The sequence below is a fragment of the Triturus cristatus genome, chromosome 3_1 (genome assembly GCF_964204655.1).
Source record: "Triturus cristatus chromosome 3_1, aTriCri1.1, whole genome shotgun sequence".
Taxonomy (NCBI): Eukaryota; Metazoa; Chordata; class Amphibia; order Caudata; family Salamandridae; genus Triturus; species Triturus cristatus.
In genome coordinates, this window is record NC_140583.1 from 849450794 (window position 1) to 849472131 (window position 21338).

The 21338-nt window shown below is 46.5% G+C and overlaps 1 protein-coding gene across 3 annotated transcripts in view; it reads left to right on the forward strand.

The window, feature by feature from the left end:
* The window catches only part of GPR155 (G protein-coupled receptor 155), a 444365-nt gene that overhangs the window by 245261 nt on the left and 177766 nt on the right, over positions 1–21338 (forward strand). For all 3 annotated transcript variants that reach the window (XR_014978918.1, XM_085645260.1, XM_085645261.1), the window contains exon 7: positions 10580–10700. Coding sequence is in view for 2 of the 3 variants with exons in the window: in XM_085645260.1 (XP_085501386.1) it covers positions 10580–10700 (121 nt within the window). In the remaining variant the exon portion in view is untranslated. The remainder of the gene's footprint in view (positions 1–10579; positions 10701–21338) is intronic.

Sequence of the window (21338 nt, forward strand, 5' to 3'; positions counted from 1 at the left end):
GCCGATGCAGTCAGACACACACTCATGCCCGGGCCGGGCAGCAGTCTTCAGCCGGAGGGGCCTTCACTATCAGTGGTGCGCAGGTAGAGGATTGAGGGTCGCCCGGCACCTCACACTGCCACCAACAGTGGTATCTATACTCATCCCGGGGAACGGCAAACTCCACCTGGGTGACCTCCTCCACCGTTCTTGGCCTGGTGTCACCAGCAGATGGGACCTTCCCGCACCAATGCAGGACAATCAATTGTCTCTGGGACCCTCGTGTCGCCCCCGATGGCGGGTAAGTGGTCTCTGCACGCCACTGGCTGCTGCAATTCCTGCAGGCCATTGTCTCCACACCTCTATCGGTGGGCGGCCAGTCTCCACGAAAGGAGCCTCCTAGCACCACGCATGCCCCTCCAGCTTTGGTGTAACTTTTGTGATGGCACCTCTGACTGGGTGTGTTTACTGGATTCTTGTCGGATGATGGATGACTGCGTGAAGCGGCCAAGCCCCCCATTCTTCCCCCCCCGAACCTCATTCTTATTGCGGACAACTTCCAACACTTTCTCCATGTGCAGGAGTTTCTCTCTGGCTGTGGAGTGCCCATTCTCTTCATCTGAGGTACGGCGTTCAAGCTGATCTATGCGGTCGTCATGTTTATTCACTTTTTCTTTGCGGTGGTCAAACCTGTCCACTAGGAGGTCTGTTTTAGTGTCAATGGCAGTCATGCCCTGTTTTAAGTCTAGGAACATTGTGCGAATAACCGGGACCTGGATTTCCGCTGCTCTGGCTAAGCAGGGAGTCCTTGGTAGGGGGTCCATCAAGCGCGTCTGCCTATGACTCTTAAAAGAGAGTTTAGCTTGTCTTGCATAGATTCGCCTTAGCTTTTATCTAGCTATGCACTCCTGGCTATAACAGCACCCATCGGGCAGGTGCCGGTCCGATCCCGCCTCTCCCTATTCGACAGTCATCAGGGGGCACAAGCGGACCACCGATGTCTGTGCCAGATGAAAATGTAACCCAGCCAGACTGCCAGTGCCTGTACCCATCAAATCTGCAGCCACAGAGCTAGAAAAATTAGCCGGTCCACCAGCATCCAGACACTGCCTCACCCCAGCTGCCCCTGTGGTGCAAGAGCAGGCCAATGCGCCAAGTTGTATCGTCAGTGATGGGCCACGTTTGCTGAGCAGGGCCGACACAGTGCGTAACACACCATCACGAGTCACAGATTATTGCCAAGTCTAAGGGACGACCAGTCACCAATGCAGCAGACCTCGGGGCCAATGGAGCCAGGAGGTTCAAAGCCGGGTGAAGCACATATGTCCAGCATCTCGAAAGCCTAGCAATACAATTGTTCATCAAGCTGTCCGGGCCAGCAGTGTCCCTCTGCAGTATTGCCTCTCACCACACAGGTAACAGTAGAGCGGGATCACAAGCCGGCCAATATATGCCGTGCCACGGCGAAACAGGGCGCCCGCCTTGCAGCGCTGCTCTGGGGCTGCCTCACTGCCCCACTACTGTGGAGCACCCTCCAGGGCCCGGGCCTCCTTACATGCATGCCCATGCCCCAGCACAGTGGTAGGCCCACCTGCCCAGTGCTCAGCATGCGGGTAGCCCTCCACCCAAGCACACCCACTGGATAGACTAAGTAGGTCTGTGCTCCTCAGCACCCCGAAGTCGGCAGGTAAAGGTCTGCTTGCTCGCCCTTGATCCAGCGAATAAAACGGGCAATTCAGTGGCTTCCATGCCCGGCAGGTCACGATGCCGCCAGATTAACAGGATGAATCCGGATTACTCACACCGACCGGCAGAGATTCACAGTTTTGTGGCCACCTAGCGACCGGGCTTACTACCGACCCCCAGATGGGTCCATCTTTGAGAAGCTGCCAGGTTTCCTGGGTGAAAAAAGAAGATTTTTATCTACCCAGACACAGACAAGATACTTGCCAAACTCCCAGTTCTGGGACTCACCTGCATCACTAAGAAACACGCACTGACTTGCCTTTAAGAGAGAACCAGGACTTGACCCTTCCACACCATTGAGCTTCGAAAGAGTTAGAGAACCAGCCACCAGTGCTTCGCCACTCCCACCATTACCATCTACAACTCTCTCTCCACCACCATCGCTTACACCACACTCTCCACCTAAGCCACAAGATACTGACTCGGATCCAGAGTGTCCTCATTACCTACCTGGCACGTATGATCCACCCTTTAGGCCACCAGAGGGAGCTGCTCCTTTGGAGGATTATGTGTTCGTTCCACAGGACGAGCGAGACCTTGAGCCGTACCGTACTGAGGCGTCCACAAAAAATGACAATACTGGAAATCGTGCAGTAATCCAGACAGCTGCACAACACCACCACTTAAAGCTGAATGACAAGGACAACTTTCTTGTTGAAATCCCATCCAAAACAGAATGAACAGCACATTATTTACCAATGTGAAAGTCAGTCAATGACAATTTAAGGGAGCCCCAGAAGGCCAGAGTAGTCATTCAATGTATTGAAAAGAAATAGAAGCTTGCCACAGACCACCTGGTTTATATTTGGGTCCAAATTATTTGAGACTTAATCATGTACACCTCCCATAAAAGGGCCTTTGCACAGGCTACAGCGAATGCTCCCAATACTGGTGTATTCCTATCTTGATGGGCTTCCTATCAAGATACGATCACTATCACTGGGAGGAGTTGGAGGAGCTGCTGAAGCACGTACCAGAGGACCACCACAAGGGGGAGAGAAGATGGTCGTTGTGGACAAGTCCATTAACAATGCTAATATTAGATGTGCCCTTGATGAGACGAACACAGTCACGGGAGATCCAAACTCTAGCATTCTCCTCTAAAGACATGCCTGGCTTTGGATGTCAGGGTTTAGGCCTGAGGTGCGTCAGCACTTCTTAAATATTCCTGTTCATTGTGAGCATTTTTTGGCCCTCATGTTGAACAGAGGCTCGAAAGATCAAAAAGGACACCAACCGGGTCACATCTATGGGTACCCTACAGTCCCAAATCTGCTTTTATTAAGCAGTAACTTGATGGAGGTATGAAACTAGGGGGCTCAGGTCAGACCCCCATACCACTAATATCAACTGTCCTTTCAGTGCCCCCTTGGAGCATAAGTCCTTCCATGGAGAGTCCTGTAGAGGGAGTGGGCATGATAAAGGCAGAGGAGACTCTGCAGGGTCTCCGCTCCAAAGCAGTGTCTCCCATCTGCTTTCTCCACACCACACAAGACCTGTTGGGTACACACGTATGCAATTCCTACCACAGTAATAAAGGATTAGTGGGCCAACTCCATTGTGGCGGAAGGGTACTGCCTTGAATTTCACAAAACCCCTCTCAACATCCAACTCCGTTGCCACTTACTGAGCTTAGACCATCTTCACCTCCTACAGGAAGAGATTCAGGAGCTTCAGAAGAAGGGACAATCGAACCAGTACCTCCAGATCAATGTTTCACAGGTGTGTATGTTTTAATCCCCTAAAAGGATGATTCCCTCTAATTGATCCTTGCTCTCCAGCCATTGAACAGCAGCGAACAACAATGCCTAGCACACACTCAAACAGCAATGTCCCTACTTTGTAGCCTAGGTTTTACCATCATTACAAAAAAATTGCATCTTCAGTTGCAGCAAAGTCAGCCTTTCTTCGGCTTTATAGTAAATGCCTTAAAAGGGAAAGCATACTCCAATGAACAGAGGATGATTACATTCCAACAGCTACTGCCTCTCTTTCAGACACACCATCCCATTATTGTTTGAACTGTCATGAAGCTGTTGAGGACAATGTCTTGATGCATAGCAATTGTACCATACACCTGGTTAAGCATTTGCCTACCTCTAAAAGGCAGTGGGTATAGGCGAAAAGCATTGGGAGGATCTAGTGTTGGTAACAATCGGGGCTCACCACTCTCTGCTTTGGTGGAACAACTTGTTGCCCGGTAGGCCCTTTGTAGAGCCTCTTTCTCAGGTGGCCTTCATAGAGGGTCTAAAAGGGATCATACTCCCAAAGACCCCTCTGGCGCCTGTCTGAATCCTCAGTGTGATTCTCATGACTCATAGTTCCTTCCTTTGAACACTTAAGCTCATGTCAAGTTCAGTTCTGGTCTTGGAAGGGTTTTTTTTAATCGAAAACATGTCTCGGATGCATTTGCAAACTCCAAGTTCTTGCACTCAAGGTACCGTTTATTCAGGCTCACAAAGATAGGGAAGTGCTTTGCACTAACCCCACGTTTCTTCCGAACATTGATTCACCTAGCCACATGAACCAGATCATAAGCTCTTAGTCTTCTTCCCAGAACTAGAGTCTTTAACAGATAAGACCCTTCACACTTTGGATGTCAAGAGAGCGTTTATGTTCTACATTAACAGAACTAAGCCTTTTAGAAAGTCTACTCAACTTTTTGTTGCCTTTGCTAAACCCCACTGGGGCTGTGCCATCTCCAAAGCTGGCATTGCAAGATGGATAGTTGCATTAAATCAAACTTGCTATGCCAAAGCCAAATGCACAATTCCCATGTCCATTGAAGCCCACTCTTCAGGTAAAACGACAACAACCCTTGTCATTTTCGGTAATATCCCTTTAACAGATATTTGCAAGTCGGCTACTTGGTCAACGCCACATGCTGTTGCCAAGCATTATTGTGTAGACATTCCAGCACGTCAACAGGCTTTAGTTGGTCAAGTGGTCTTAAGGACACTTTTTCAAATATCTCTTTAATCTGCTCCATTTTGGAAAGAGACTGCTTTATAGTCTATGCAGAACATGTGTTATCTAGAGCCACACATGTTATGAACTGATAATGTTACTTCCCCTGTGACTATCTGTAACAATCTGGTCATAGCGCCTAGTGCTGTACATCCACATGCACCCACCCACCTCCTCGGAGTCAAGTGATGATGCCAGATATTTTGTAATGTAATGTAATGTAAACTGAACTTATATAGCGCACAGCCACCCAACGGGTATCCTGGAGCTGAGAAAGTACATGTTGCTATATAGTGTGGTTAATCATCCACCCAAAAAAATGACCTACGGGCGGAAAAGGAAACAGAGTACGACATCTGAACAGGTTGGCGACACTGCATTTATGAATTATTTCTCCCTCGGGAACAGCCAAGTCTTAAGCTTCTTCCTGAATTGCATCAGATTCTCACTTTGCCTAATGTCAGTTGGAAGTTCATTCCACATTCGTGAGGCCACTGAGCCGAAGGCTCTCCCCCCCCCGTCCTCGTATGTTTAAACTTTGTGGTGTTAACCAGATTTGCTTTCGACGAGCGGAGGTTTCTTGGGGGGGTGTACCATGTAAATTTTCTCTGCAGTGGTCTGGGACCCAGACCATGTACTGCCTTAAAAACGATGCAGAGAGATTTAAAAAGTATCCTCTGCCGAATCGGCAGCCAGTGAAGATCTCTTAGGGCCAGAGATGCAGAGGACCTGCACTGCAGGCTTAAGGCTAGTTTTGCTGCTATTGTTTGAATTTTCTGCAACTTTAGTACCAGGAAATTTGGAGCTCCTAGATACAGGGAGTTACAGTAATCCAGCCTGCTCAGAATAACGCTCCTTATTACTTGTGTTCTGGCAGGAACTGGCAATAGCGAGAGAATTTTACGTAGTGCTATAATTAATGAGAAGCAGGTGCCAACAGTTTTGTTCATTTGTGAGTCCAGTTGAAGGTTATTATTCATCAGTACCCCCCGATTACGTACTGTTTTTGCAGGAATTAGCGGAGTATCTGAGGGGGTGATCTGGAACTCAACAGGAAGGGGACGGGCTACTTTGCTCGTAGTACAATATACGACTTCTCTTTTGTCTCCATTAAATTGGAGAAAGTTATTTCTAAGACAGTTAGTGGTACTTTTCCATATGTTTTATTTCCTTTCCCTATGCTCACCACACTCTGTCTTTGACACTGCTCACCCGCTGAGCAAAATACAACAGGAGGTGGAGCCAGTGTACTGAAGCATTATGGAGCCAGGGTCGAGTCTCAAAAAGTCTTGTCCCTCGAACTTCTTCGAAGAAATCAAGTTGTAAACGTCCATGCCCACCACCAAAAGGCAGGATTATGCACAGCATGTGAATGAACCTACAGCACTGAATGCTACGAAGAGTTGGCAAGAGTATAAATAACGTTTTCCCCAAAAAATCAACACTTGTACTTTTCTGAGGCTAGTTTCGGTCTCAGCGGCCATTTTTTTGTGCCGCTTGCCTTCTGTGGTCAGCGCTCTAGTCGCTGCACGCTGCATGTCGCCCTCAGCTAACGCTACTTAACGGACTGTGCTTGGGCGTGCAGCGCTTTGAAAAAGTTCTTTTTTTTATGGCTCCGTTTTTAAAAAATTGAAATTAACGCTCTTTCCCTTTGTCATCTATTGATCGGTGATTTGGGAACTCATTGGGGGGCGCGGTACACTCTGTTTTGGGAATCTGTTTTTTAAATACAAATGATTTTAACTTCTACCTGACTCGCGATTGGGGAATCTATTGGTGGCTTTTAAATTGTGTATTATGTTTGTTTATTTGCCTCCCTGTGCTCTGAGTGTGTAACACCTCGCTTCTTCCTCAACACTTGTACTTTTCTGAGGCCAGTTTCGGTCTCAGCGGCCATTTTTTTGTGCCGCTTGCCTTCTGCGGTCAGCGCTCTAGTCACTGCACGTCGCCCTCAGCTAACGCTACTTAATGGCCTCTACTCAGATGCGCAGCGGACGTGACGGCAGCGTGCCAAAGGCGCGCCTAAGGAAGCCTGTCTTCGCCCGTCCGCGCCAAGTCAGCGGCCAGGGCCAGTTATGCTGCCCGAGTTGGGCCTTATGTTGCTAATTCATGTCGGTATTCTGGTGAGTCTCTGAAAACACTCCGGCCTCCCCCCTGTTCTTCTCATGGAGGTTGTCGGATAATGGTTGTCTAGAGTGTGGGTTTACGCTGATGCCTGCTTTACCCCCTTGTCATCTGCCTTATGAAGCAAAAAAGGCTGTGCGTATTAGCGCCGCCCTGATTAATGCTAGATCTTTAAGGAAGCATTATCTGGATGTGTTTGATTTGATCACCGATAAATCCTTGGATTTGCTGTTTGTTACTGAGACTTGGCTGGACACCTCCTCCAATCCTATTGTGGCATTGGTAACACCTTCTGGCTACAAGCTTCATCGGGTGGACCGTTTAGCTGGCAGAGGAGGTGGCCTGGCTATTTTGTACAGGGAGGGCTGGGTGCTGCATGGTGAGGCCTCCGCTGCGTGGAGCGAGTGTGAGGCTTAGGACTTTAGCATACAGTTCTCACCTCATTTCACTCTAGGGGGCTCTCTTATCTATCGTTCTCCAGGTCCGTCGGAGGCGTTTCTTAAATCATGTGGGGATGCGGCGGCTGAACGAGCTTTGCGCTTTTCCCGCTATTTGGTTTTGGGAGATGTTAATCTTCATCTTGAGCAATTTGATGCGGGAGACACAGTTGAGTTTCTTAGCTATCTGGAGTTGGCACATCTCTCACAATGGGTTTCCCACCCTACTCATCAGGCGGGCCATATTTTAGACCCTGTGTGCTCTAACTTCCCGATTCGGGTGGTAAAGCCCTCTCCTGTCTCTTGGTCAGACCATTTTCTCATATGTTTTTCTTGGGAAATCACAGGCTGGCTGTTGACCATCGCCCATTAACTTTCAGTAAGATAGACTCCACTCAGTTCTCTAGCTCTTTGGCTGCGTCTCGGCCTTCTCTTCAGGTAGATCTTGAGGGAAACTTATCTAGGTTCACTGACTGGATTTCTGATTCGGTGTCTGCTCTTTCAACACCTCGCCGGCCTAAGTTCGCTAGAGATTCTCCTTCCAAACCTTGGTTCTCTTCTGAGCTCAGAGCTTTAAAACACGAATGTAAAACACTGGAAAGGGCCTGGCGCTCGAGCGGTTATTGCCCTCTAGCTAAACACACACTGAGAGTTAAACAAAAAAGTTACTACACTGCCATAGCTGCCGCAAAAGGCTGCTATTATTCCCTACGTAGTGATCAAGCGAGCAATAATTCCAAAGAAATATTCTCCATTGTGCAAAGTTTTATGTCTCCTAGTGCCCAAGCCCGAACTATACCAGCTTTGGAGACTTGGTGCAATACTCTTGCAAAGTTTTTTTTGGACAAGATTTGCACTATACAAGCTAGCTTTACCTCTTTCACTATGGCAGCTAAGGTATCTCTAGCTGGCTCTTCGCCTGTTGCGCCTACTAATGTCTTGTCGACTTTTGAGCCTACTGAGCTGGCCTCCTCTCTCAAAATTCTTAAGTCCTTGAAGTCGGGCTCTCCAACTGACCCCTGTGCTGCCAGACTTCTGGCCTCGGTTGCGGATACTATTAATCCGGAAGTTAATAAAATTGTTAAAATGTCTTTGTAGGAAGGTTTTGTTCCAGCTTCCTGGAAGCGGGCACAGATTCTCCCTCTTCTCAAGAAGCCATCCCTTGACCCTCTGACACCGGGAAACTATCGCCCTATATCATTGCTGCCTAGCCTGTCTAAAGTCTGTGAGAAGATTGTCACCAAGCAACTGACTAATTTTGTTGAGACGTCGGGTCTCTTGCACCCGGCCCAATCAGGATTTAGCACTGAGTCTGCCCTGCTTGAGGTGACGGAGGCAATTTGTGAGTGTTTTGATGCCGGAGGGAGAGCAGCATTGGTTATGCTGGATCTCTCGACGGCATTTGACACGGTACCACACTCTGTGCTTCTGGATCGCCTCTCAGAGATTGGGATTTCTAGCTCAGTTTGGCGCTGGATCGAATCTTTCCTCGAAGACCGTACACAGCAGATCTGGCTCCCTCCTTGTGTCTCGGTATCGCAGCGTGTAGCTACGGGTGTCCCACAGGGGTCATCTCTTAGCCCCCTTCTTTTCAACATCTATGTTACTCCGCTGATTTATTTAGCGGAGTCTCTTGGGGCTAAGGTGATGGCCTAAGCGGATGATACTCAGATCCTGTTTTCTTGGGGTAAGGACGATGATTCAGTTTCGACGGCTCAACACTGTCTCTCTTCAGTCTTTTGCTGGCTGGCCCAGGCACAGCTTAAATGTAACGAAGAGAAATCAGAGGTCCTCTTGTATGGTGTCTTTCCAGACAACTTTCGAGAGAGATTATGGCCCCCTGGCTTTCCCTTGCCTAAAGCAACGGGTACTGCTGTAAAAAACCTAGGGGTCTGGTACAATGAGAATCTGTCCTTCTCTACCCAGGTTAAAAAGCTGGTTGGATCTTGCTTTGGCATTTTGAAAGCTTTGAGAAAGTTTTTACCCCTCCTTCCAAGACCGTCCAAAGAAACGGTCGTCCGTGCCTTGATTTTGTCTTGCTTGGATTATGCCAATGCCCTTTATGTTGGCATTTCTGGCTACCCCCTGAATAAACTGCAGGTCATCCAAAATTCTGCCGTCAGACTCCTGCTGGGTATATCTCGCAGGTGTAGTGTGCGGGCTCATTTGCACTCTTTACACTGGCTCCCGGTGGAGTCTCGTATAAAATTTAAAATTCTGGCCATTGAGGCCTGGGTCCTCTTTATCTTCAGAAGAGGCATGCCTTTTATATTCCTGCGAGACAGCTGCGGTCTTCCTCCCAATTTCTGATGCTGACGCCCAGATTTAAACGCCAGAGGCTAGGCGAGAGCTCCTTTGTGCGCAAGGCCGCTCTGGCTTGGAATGCTTTACCCTCGGCGCTTCGGAGCCCTCAAGATTTTGTGATCTTTAAAAAAAAGTTTCAAATTCTTCTCTTTGAATAATGCTTTGGCCTGTGGTTCCTTTTCGTAGTTCGCGCCGGGACACTCTGTTGAGTATCTGTGCGCGTTATAAATTGACCTAACTTAACATAGCATAACAAGGTAAATATATATGGAGTTAAGTAAGTGTAAACTTATACTTACTTTTATTTACTTACTATTGCAAAAATTTTATAGTTGTTATTTTGTATTGTGGCGCTTTTGATCTGATTTACTGACAGTTTACTTTGCACACATTGTCACTGGGATGCCACATACAGTTTGACTCTCAAACAGCACTCACTGAACGTCCCTAACGTGAATTGTCCTGGCCTCCTCCCCTTTCAGCCTGAAGAAGAAAACACATTTTATATTTATGAAAACCAGCTTAATTTGTCCTCCTATATTTTTTTACAAATGTACATGCTGTTTTGCACTGTCTTGCAGAACCCCTTTTGGAGATAGGATTTATGATCTATTTGAAATGTCCTCAGTTATAATGCATCATAAGCATGCAAGGAGTGACACTAACAGAGTATGGATTTAAATATCAAGGAGGTCAAAATAGACTTCACTTTGGAAAAAAGACTAAAATGGTGGAATGGAAGGATGAGTCGAAAAATAAGCAGTTCACTGTTATGGAGTTCATTGTCACTTCTAATGTCAAATAATGGAATGAGAGGTTATTTGGCTTGAAAAAGTATGTTTGATATAAGCAGTCTGCCATTATCCAATGTTCTGCATAAATGAGGAACTCTGCCCTGAGGACGGAAAGCATATTAGACTATTGTTTGCGTTGCCAATTCATGTAACGAGGTGTGTGTTCTTATGGTTATTTGTCCCATTCTCTTAATGGTGGCAGTGTAATAGTCTCTCTTTCTTTTGTAGTTAATGGTTTGCATTGGAATGATCATTTGGAACTTTGTTACTAAAGAAGGGAACAGTATCGGACAAACTCTGGTATTCATTTTTCTCTATACCTCCCTCTACAGCACATATATATGGACAGGTAAGTGATTATGTTTTACTGTTTGGTTGCAGTTAGTTTCAGAAGAAAAGTAGTTGGTTATGAATTTAATGAGCAATTTTCATGTTGTAAGGAGAAATAATAAACAGAGTGAATGTGTCTTAGAATATTCACATTGCAATTCTTAAATTCACATATTTATCCGGAATTCAGTTTTCCTTATTTTTAAATATGTCACAGTTGAACAAACTATGATTCTGCGACTTCTCAGAATATACCAAAGTCATACAAATGCTTCCTTATAGCACCAAACAAGAACATTTTATTTAATTACAGACTTTGGAACTAGTTCCTTTCAACTAGGTCAGAAGCGAACAGTAGGGTTATCACGCAATTTTAGTTGCATCTTCCTTTTCCTTTGTGACGTTTGGATTCATTTTTACAAGCATGGGAAATGTTTCTCTCGCTACCTCAATGTAGTTTTTTTTATTTTCATAAGCATGGGGGAATTTATTTACGAATATTAAGTTAGTTTATTATTATCAAATTGTTTCTTTGTTTTGATGTGACATTTTTGTATTTCGTTTTAGAGGTTTCTTTGGGTAATGTGACATTATTTACCTCTGGTCTTAAGAATAATCAGTACCCTAGTGAGGGACCACAAAGCTTGTCACAAGAAATGTGCTTAATGTTTGGCAAATTCACAAGCAGTGAAATAAATACATAACTTATCACTGTTATGTCCGCAGGCCTTTAGCCTCAAAATTGACCCTGTTATGCCTTTTTGTCGTCGTGATTGTTTATAGTTGTTAATACTTGTGGTGGTGGAAATTAAAATAGCATTTTAGGACCTTTCTTCCTTCTTACCGTTTCCTCACAGCGTGATCACTTGTAGATATCAATGCGGCTGTGTTCAGTCTCAAAATCTTACTTCTATTGATTTTTTTCTGATAATCCACCATCTGTATTTTTCAGAAATTTAGTGCAAATATTTGTGTTGGCCATGACCTCAGCTGAGCTCTTAATGCCGAAGAAAGAGACACATCACTAATATAATTTTTGTTAAACGTTATTCACTTGTGTCAGGCTTCATATGGACTGAAAAGCAGGAGTGAAGCAGTGCGGACTCTTGTTTTCTCTTCACATGAGTATACTCGGAGAGTTCAACTTTCAGGAATATTTCCTCACAGTTAATCCTGCAGTTTGCTGTGTAGTGGATCAACAGAGGTGGTAGCTCCTCACATGTTATACCTGATTGATCAATTAACTAACTCGTAAGATCCGATTCTGTGCCTGCTGTGTCTCATTAAGTCCAAACCTTGTGACATCATTCTGTTTGCAGCACCAAAAGTTGAGCTATTGCACTTGCCTAGAATAAATGCTCTTTAGCAACAATACCATTTTCTTTGAGAGAGTTGTGACTGCCCTGCCCGCCCCTGAAATTGAAATACTCTCTTATTAGTTCACAGCAAGTTGGTTTACAGGCTTTGCTTGAAACCTGCTTTCTGTTATAACGTTGGTTAAGATTCTTAAAAAACAAGATTGAGTACCAGGCCTTTTTCATTCCCCCCCCGAAATATTTAACATCTATACTGGACGTCCGGCCCATCCTTCCTACCAGCTTTTGGACATTCCCTTGTAGCCCAAAGCTGGGTTTTTTCTTATTAATTAGATAGTTTAGAACAGAACTAAAATCCTGCATCTTCCGCGGGTCTTTACGGACTTACTGCAAGGAGGTAAAGAGGTGGATGTTGATGTGGCAGAGTGCTTGCATCCTCTGCCATCCCTGGGTTTGAAGTGGCCCAAGAGGGACGGAAGAAATGTTGGACTGGCATAAATATTAACATTGCTTCTTTTGGTTTGCTTGAGACCTAAGGGAGGTGGGGTGCCTGCCCTAGCACCAGATGGAATTCTCATGCCATTCTATATGAGTAGTGAGGAGCCAGACTTTATATAGCCACAATCAATTATTTTTAGGTCTCGTCTACGCAGCACACATGCGCTGCATAGGAGAGACCTTTAGTAATCGGTTCCCTTTTTTGCCCCAAAACGTGCACGCGTTGCATTGCTTTCAATGGCAACGTGTGCACGTTTGGCGATTCCCTTGCGGGAGCGAGCTTTGACAGATGGTTCCTGCTCGCTCCCGCAAGGGAAACCGGCACAGGCCCCCTCCTCTCACCCCTCCCCCTGCTGCCTCCTTTCAGCGCGAGCGCTTGTTTTTTTTTTCTTCAGCGAAGGATGTGGCGCAGGAAGGAGGAACAGTGACAATCTCTGTCTGCTAATGGTTGCAAACAGGGCCTCTACCTATCGTTGGATGCTGATGAGTGGAAAATGAAACGCAGATGGGTCAGATGTGCACCGAAAGGGAGATTACAGGTCAGGCCAGCGAGTTGGAATAAATTAAGAGCCTATGTGGTACAGAATGGCATATTGTTGAAGAAAAAGAACGAGCAACAACAATTTTGTCATTCTCAGGCCGGGCAGAGTAGAAAAGGCATCCCCTGTTCCTAGACCGCCACAGCCCGTCACACCCTCATTATCCTTCGCCGCGTACACAACTTGCTTTCAAATATGCAGAACTGTTCGTGCCAGCGGCGCTCCGCAGTGGCCGGGAGGACCTATCTTTCCGGTAAACACTTCCGAAAAATATATTGAAAGCAAAATTTTGTTCCATGTTCCAGGCGTGCAGACAGTGGGCCGTTTGAGTCTGGCTGGAGACCTTGGAGGCTAGGGCATTGCATAATATCAGTCACGAATATTCGGCTATATAAAGAAATATTAGAGGCACACTACTGCTGCAGATATGGATTTTTGTTTTCCCAGTTGAACAACAATTCATTTTTGGGTACTTAAGCATATTTCGATTCGAACCAAGAAGCCCTAAAGATGTTTATAACAAACTTTTTTCTTTGAAATGCACATAAATCATTTAGTTCTTTATAGCACGCTTTTAAGGATGCACTATTTATTAACAAATAATTATTGTATATACTGCAAGGAGGAAGATGTGCATAGTCTGAACTTTTGACAGACTGGTTTTTTGTTTCCAACAAGCCCTAGCGAAGCACAACAAATAAAAAGTGATGCAAGTTTATTGGCAGAAACAGGCTGCTTTGCTATTTCTCGCTGCACCAGCCTTGTACCCTCTGTCAACGTTAGCTAACCTATTAGTGCGCAAAGGAAATTCCGAAAACTTTCAGTAACAAGGCTACGAAGTGGCACATCAGTGCCTGTTTTGATGTTATCTTTATTGTGTTAATTAATAATATGTACTATAGGCACTTAGCCTACTACGGAGGTTTTACTGCTCCTTAAATAAGCTTTACCAATGTGAAGAAAAGGGTGTTGTAAAAACATTTTTTTAAAATCCGGTGCTTATCAAGTGAGCCGGGTGACTGGTACTTTTATTATTTTCCCGATACATCTACATATTTTATACAAGTATCATAACACCAACAGCAATTTTAAATTGTTGCCTTTGTAGATGGTTGTAGGCGCATACGAAAATAAAATCACAATTATTACTTATTTCATATATTTTATTGGAAAGGCCTTAGTTCTTCCGGTATACGTGGTATAGCGGCCAGAGCTGCAGGCGATAACTATTGACACATGTTTTTCTGAAGCTTACCTTATTGTGCATCCTAAGTAGGTGCAATACGAGTGGTACTTTAATAACCGTACGTTTACATCCTTGAGTAGCTGCTACCTACATTAGGAGTCGCTGCTATGTTTCGTCTCCTACAATGCCCGTCCTCATGTTTGAGCAGTCGTACAAGACAACTTATAGGAATGTTCGCTTTGTATAAAGTTTTTGTTTTTCCGTATGTCCTCACCGATACGTTCTAAAACTTACACTGTCCTATTATGACAGTGAAAGCAATTGTTAAACTCTAAAAAAGGACACCTCCTTAAGTGTAATGTATGTAAATCACTGGCGCATGCGTTTTTTTTTGTCTACAACGAACCCTAACGAGGTACAACTAATTAGGGGTAGCCTGTGTGTCAAAATTTCCAAAGTCAGCCCCCGTATCAAAAACGATATCAGCTAATTGGCGAAAACATGCTGCTTTGCTATTTCTCCATGCTCCAGCCTTGTACCCTCTTAACCTCACCTAACCTATTGGGGCGCAAAGGGAATTCCACAAACTTTGAGTGTCAAGGCTATGGAGCAGCACATCCGTGCCCTTCTTGATGTTATCTTTATTGTGTTAATTAAAAATACATACTGTAGGCACAAAGCCTAGTGCGGATGTTCTACTACTTCTTAAATAAGCTTGACGTATGTAAGTAAAGGGGTGCTGTAAAAACGTACAAAAAAAAGGTGCTTAGTAGAATGGGCCGGCCAACTGGTACTTTCGATAATTCTTTCAATGCATCCACATATGTTATACAAGTACCTTAACACCTACAACAGTTTTATATTGTTGCATTTGCAAATGGTTGTATATGCACAGAAAATAAAGTAATAGATATGGCTTATTTTATATATTTTATTGGAAAGGCATTCGTTTTTGTGGTAGAGGTGGCATAGTGGCCAGAGCTGGCTAATTTGGAGGTAGCAAACTAATTTTAACTCGTTTAGCTTGCTGAACAACAACCTATGATTAAGTAAAAAAACTCTGTGTGTAATCAGACTGATGCTTATTAGAAGGGGCCTCCTATACGTCCCGCATCATACGCGCTATATAAAACTTTCTAGAAAAATAAAGGAAATAATAATGCTGCGAAAGAACTATAACTAGTCACATAAAAGTTTCAGGAAAAGGAGTGAATGGTGTCACTGCCGCAGAGAGCACGGTAGGAAGCATACTTAAGACTTGCATTTTGTAGGCTGCCTGTGCAGATTCCGGCGCACTAAAAACCCTGTATGTTGCTAATAAGTGTGTATAGAGCACAAACGCTGTACATGCTACTTTTTCTGGGGTATACCTTTCTACTCATTAGTGCTGCGTCACTCTTCTATGCTCTTCTTTTCTCGGCTAACAACTTGTGGCGCTCTGTCAACTATGGAAACTTTTAGTAACAGGGCTACAAAGGGGCACGCGGTGCATCCATTAGGGCGCTGGGGCGTTGCCCCACAACCCGCCCACGCCCGCAGTTTCCTCGGCATCTCTGAACTTGAGTAAACTCTGTTTACTCAAGTTCAGAGACGCCGAGGGAGAACTGACAATCATGTCAGTGAGTCAGCATGACGTCGGACCGCCCACCCCCTTCAGAGTCTGAAGGAGGTGGGCGGTCCAGCATCATGTTGACTGACATGCATTGCATTGAAAGACCGTCACCAGGGGCATGCAGCAGCAGTGCACAATGCGCATGAGTGGGGAAGGATGGCAAATTTCTTCCTCCGTGCCCACTCATGCGCACAAGTACCTGCTCAGGCTGCGTATTAGGAGAACGGGGGTTGAGCAAAGGCTCAATCCTCTGTCTCCTAATGGGCAGGCGGGCGGAGAGTAACCGTGCCCTAAGTCAATCCTGGCGCCAGGATTGGCTGAGAGGGGTTGCCACTAATTACCCCCCCCCCCGTGTCGCGCGCTTACTGGTTTTGCCTGAGAACGTGCAATGTGCTAGAAGTTGTTGTAGCGTGGTACATACACGCCCGTACAGCGCTACGCACGGAATGGGTGTTGGCAGGCCTAGGGTAAATCAGGACGCAGACACCGTGGTGACATGTACTACTCGGCTACGGATGCAGGTCGTCTTCCTGACAGCAAAAACATAAGGGTCAAGGCCCAGTGTGAGAAGTTGGCCTGATGTATGATGTCACTAGTTCTAGTGTACACCTTATATCAGTCCAAATACCCTTATGGTGATTGGTTGTAAAGTCAACCTTATAGACCAGCTATCCTAGTGGTAGCATGGACAAGAGCAGTCTTAGGCTAAACTCTGAATGGCATGTGAAGCCAGCTGTGATACCATATATAATCCCTTGAATACCAAATGAAAGGACACCACAACAGATATATATATAAAATAAAGTGTATTTATTCTAGTCAAACCCTCAGCACTCTTTATGAGATTAGAGGTAAGTACAACACAGTCTTATTTAAGCATACATTAAGTCACACAGGTAAGTAATACAGTTAGGCCCTAGGGGCCACGCAAACCATATACTAAGTAAGTGGTATAAGGACCACTGTCACGGAAATAGGATAGGCCTAGGCCTAGGGAATCGCTGGGGCTACACTACACTAGCAACAGTTAGGAAGTGGGAGGCCCACGGGATTCAGGTGCAGAGTGGAAACACTCACGCGTAATGCGTAAAAGTCGATAGAAATAGTAGTTGTTAGAAATTAACAGTTTAAGGACACTTCTGAAGCAGCTAGAGAGTCGAGACTCGGAAACTAGACCCTAGGATAGTCACTACCCTTGTGAGCACCGAAGTACCCAAGTTACCTAGCCCATAGGCTGCGGGTGCATAGGTGTGAACTTGCGTCGGGTTTCGTCGTGGACTTCTATGGATGCCTGAAGGAAAGTTGCTGACAGGCAGTCAGTGAAGAGTGTCCGGTGGATCCCAAGGCTGGGATCAAGAAGAGAGGAGACCTGCAAGCAGAAGGGACAGAGTCAAGGTCACTAGCCAGTGACCACGTGGAACCAGGAAGGAACCAGGCGATGTCGTGAAGAGTGCAGGTGAAGGTGAAGCTTGTCGCTGCAGCCACGAGGACCAGGGAACGTCGAGGACGACCAGGACCAGGAGGCGAGCTGTCCCACGAAGGCTCTTGCTGTCGGCGGTGTCGAAGTTGGACTAGGACTCACCAAGCCTTGGCAAGCGGAACCCACGAAGAACGGAGGACTTGCTTCTGGTGCAGACCAGGAAGGTCTGGGGTGCTTCTCTTTTGCAAGGAAGCGGGAGCCAGTCTGGAGGAGCCAAACCAGCGGTGAAGATTTCTGGATGCGTCGTCACAAAGGCCACTAGCCAACGGGCAAGCAACCGGACAGACGCGGCAAGCAGGAAAATGCAGAAGGGCCCCACGCAGGACTCGTGGAGTGTGGGGGGCTGATCTTCGGTGCAGATGGTGCTTGGGGTTGGGGCTTCTCAATCCCCGGTGCACAACTTCGAGGGTGCCTCAGAAGCTGCGCTGGAAGATACTAGCCACTTTTCCCAGGTAGCCAGTCCCACGTCTCTCGTCGCCTCCACGGATCTCAGCTCGGCTGTGGATGTGGATCAGGGTCGGAGAAGTCTGGAAGTCAAGGCTCTGGTCGGGCTCTGCAGTCGGTCCCTCGTAGAACTTTAGCAAAGCAAAGGGTAGTCTCTTGATGGTGCCTGTTTGCACAGGGTAGCCACTCCTTGGCCACAAGGGAGATTCTTCAGTCTTCTTCTTTCGTCGAATGTCGAAGGTCCAGAGTTTCTGTTCAAGTTGCAGGTTCAGGATAATCTAATCCCCTGGGGCCCAGCTACCACTCTTATACTAATCTGGGGGGCTGGGTTACCTGCTAGGTCACGCCTTATGGGTGAGACCTGGGAGGGGGGTGGTTACACCCCCTTCCCTTTGTCCAGTTTCGCGCCAGGACTGGGGCTGGAGTGCCCCAGCACCGGTTTGAACTGGACTATGCACGGGACACCTTGTGTGCCCCAGGCATGTCTCATTCTTTTCATCCCTCCCTGCCCCAATACACTAAGGCCTGTCTGGGGTGGTGCTCGCACCTCCCAAGGCAGGAAACCTATTGTCCAAGCCTCCCTTGCCGGGATCACTCCCAGCAGCAGGAGGTCAGACTCGTGTCTGTGGCAGCAGCATCCATTTTGTGATGCTGGGGCTCTGGTTAACTTTAACCGGGTAAGTAGGTTACAACATGTCTTCTCCCTCTAGAAGGGAGGGATAATATCCTCATCCCCAGAAATGGGATGGGGGTATTATTCCAAAGTGTTAGACACCTTACACAACATGTTTTGATAAAGCCAAACCATAGTTACCATAACCGTTTAAGATTATAAGGCACTTTAAGAGTATATGGTAGGCTATATCATAGAACAGCTATAAGGACATGGTTCCGAAAGCTGCAGACAGGCTCAGCTCATGCTAGAGCACCATCTCACATGTTACCAAGCACTCTGCCTCCTGGATTGTTAAGGCCTGCCATAGGAGTGGCTGATAGGTACACATGTGTCTATATGTAAGTTAGGTATAGGAATACTACACCTAAGCAAGGAGTGATTACACAACCTTGCCCCAGCTGAGTGATCAGCCAGTTGTGTCATAATGGAAGGCCAGACCAGGGGTGGCATAATACATGCTGCAGCCCCTGGGAGGCCTAGGGTACACCTATGCCCTGGGTACCTAGGGTACACTGTACAGGGTCCAATAAGGTGATCCTTACCAATTGGGAATGTACCTAGGGTACATGGAGTCCATTTTAAAGAGAGAGCAGACAGCCTGAGACCCTGAATGGCAGGATCTCAGGCCAACTAAGTCGAAAAACCAGCTAGACACTAGGCAAAAAGTTGGGGGTAACCATAGTCAGATATCCACTTTCCTACACCCAGGGTCAGTCCTGTTGCTGGTAAAGCGAACCCTACGTGGTTTGGGGGGGGTTCTGGCAAGATCCGGAGCCAATTGCCGGCCCACGACAGCCGCAATATAGAGCGGGGAGGAGATTGCTGCCGCCGAGACAGCAGTTGCTAAGCCACTGCAGGGACCTGACTGAGGATTGGGGCAGCACGATCAGGGTGCGTAGTAGCAGGGAAAGGTAGGGAGACTGAGGTAAGTCATGTTGCAGGCCGCATTTTGGTAGCCTCTCGTAAGAGGGAGGCCAGGGTGGATGCTGGCGCGGCAGGAGAGTAACTGCTTCCCTTGACAGGCACGAGCTGGGAGCGGAAGACCGGGAGGAACGAATTTTCCTTCCAGGCAGCAGTGGAGGAGGCTGTGAGTATTGTGGGGCCGGAAGGGGCAAGAGCAAGTGGGGTTCAGAATAGGATGGAGGTGAGCAGGAGGTGGGGGACCCTAGGCCCCAGTCTCATTCGAGAGAGGGGATTTGTAGGAGAGAGCCCTAGTTGATGAGAGGGTCCGGTGTGTGCAGTGGGTGTTGTTGGGGGACATAATGCATGTGGCCGCATGGCACACGGGGTAATCACACAGGGAGGGGCAGAGGTAGGAGTTTCTGATCTGAATATGAGCCGAGTGCCCTCCTTGTCGGCGTCCGCCTTGGAAGAACTTTTCATGCGAAATACATTATGGAGAACCGAGAACGTAGGCCTGTCTGTGACTTCTCTGGCTTCTGGTTCAAGATGTACAGACACCTCGATCAAAGTCACGGACAGCATATATACTGTGGCGGAACGTGGACGCGGCACACACAGCACGACAGTAGAACTGCGTATGTTTTGTGTTTTGACCCCTCCTGGCAGAACCCCCGTTTAGCACTTGCAGCTCACGTAACCCGGGACAGCAAAGCGTCTTAATTCAACACGGCGGGTTTCTTAGCACATGGTCTCCCGATAGATTCTGTTTTTCCCTCAGGAATTTAAGGAAATGGGTTGGTTGCGTTGTTTGCATGTTTGACCAGGAACCTACTTCAGATGTACAACTTACGTGCCACATTCAGCTACTGTGTGGACAACAGACCGGAAGAGCCAGGGCTTTGTGAAAGCCTCTTCCCCTCTGCTATCAGAGAGCATCGTATGTCGGAGCTAATCTAGGCTGGCTGTCCCTTCACGCCCGTACTCTTAGTACGGGTCTGAACTGTGGTTTGCATTCTATCCAGATGATTGTGCTGCAAGTTAGGATGTTATGGTCTGATAGGTTATGTTGTGTTATGTGGTATGTTATGTCACGTTATGGTTTGTTTTGTTGTTAATGATATTTTAGCGCATTTCAGAGTTTCATAAAGCGCTGCATTTCACCTTTCCATTCAAATACTTCATAGCGCTGGCTGCAGAAGATTTGAATTGTTGGGTTTTTGATTTGTTGATGGAAGGAATGTTGGAATCCAATTTGCGCGGTCGGTCAAGCTTCTCCCCATGTTTGATGCGGTCTTGAACTCTCCGGTTTTCATTCCTTTCCTGAACCATATTATGCGCCAGAAATGTTCTTTTTTGTTGTGTAAAATCTGACATCTGTATAGAATGGCACCGCCGTATTATTGATAGATGATTAAATCAAACGGTATTGATTGTGCATCATTGGGAAGAAAAAAAACATTGTCAAGCCAATATGTCTCACTTGTTGTACCGGGCACGGACCTACCGCCTTTGTCAATGTGTTTTTTTTTTTATTTACAACAGACGCCTTCTAAGCAAGCAAACAAATGCTCAGCAGCTATCTTGTCATTGATTTTCTTATATTTTAAAACAGTACATTACGAGATGTCTGCCATGCCTGTGAATGTATGCAGATGAGCCTCTTGTAATTGATTTTCAAAACAAATAAGAAAATCCATTACAAGATGGCCAGCGTTGATGTGAATCATGTGCTCCGGTTGTAATGGCTTTTTAGATACTTATGCCTCTATTCCGCGGACTCCCCTAAATAAAGACAGATGAGAGGTGAAACGGAAGAACGGCTGCTGTCTTAGAGCCGCAAATGAGAGCTGACAATTGTCAGTCCAGGGTTGTTGTCTCACCCAGACACTGTTCGCTCGCCTCGTCGTTTTAACCACATTAGTTTCCTGCTTGATAGAATCCTTAAACAATTAGATGTTTCTGCATGGCTAATGACTTGGATGTCTAGACAATTAGATGACTCA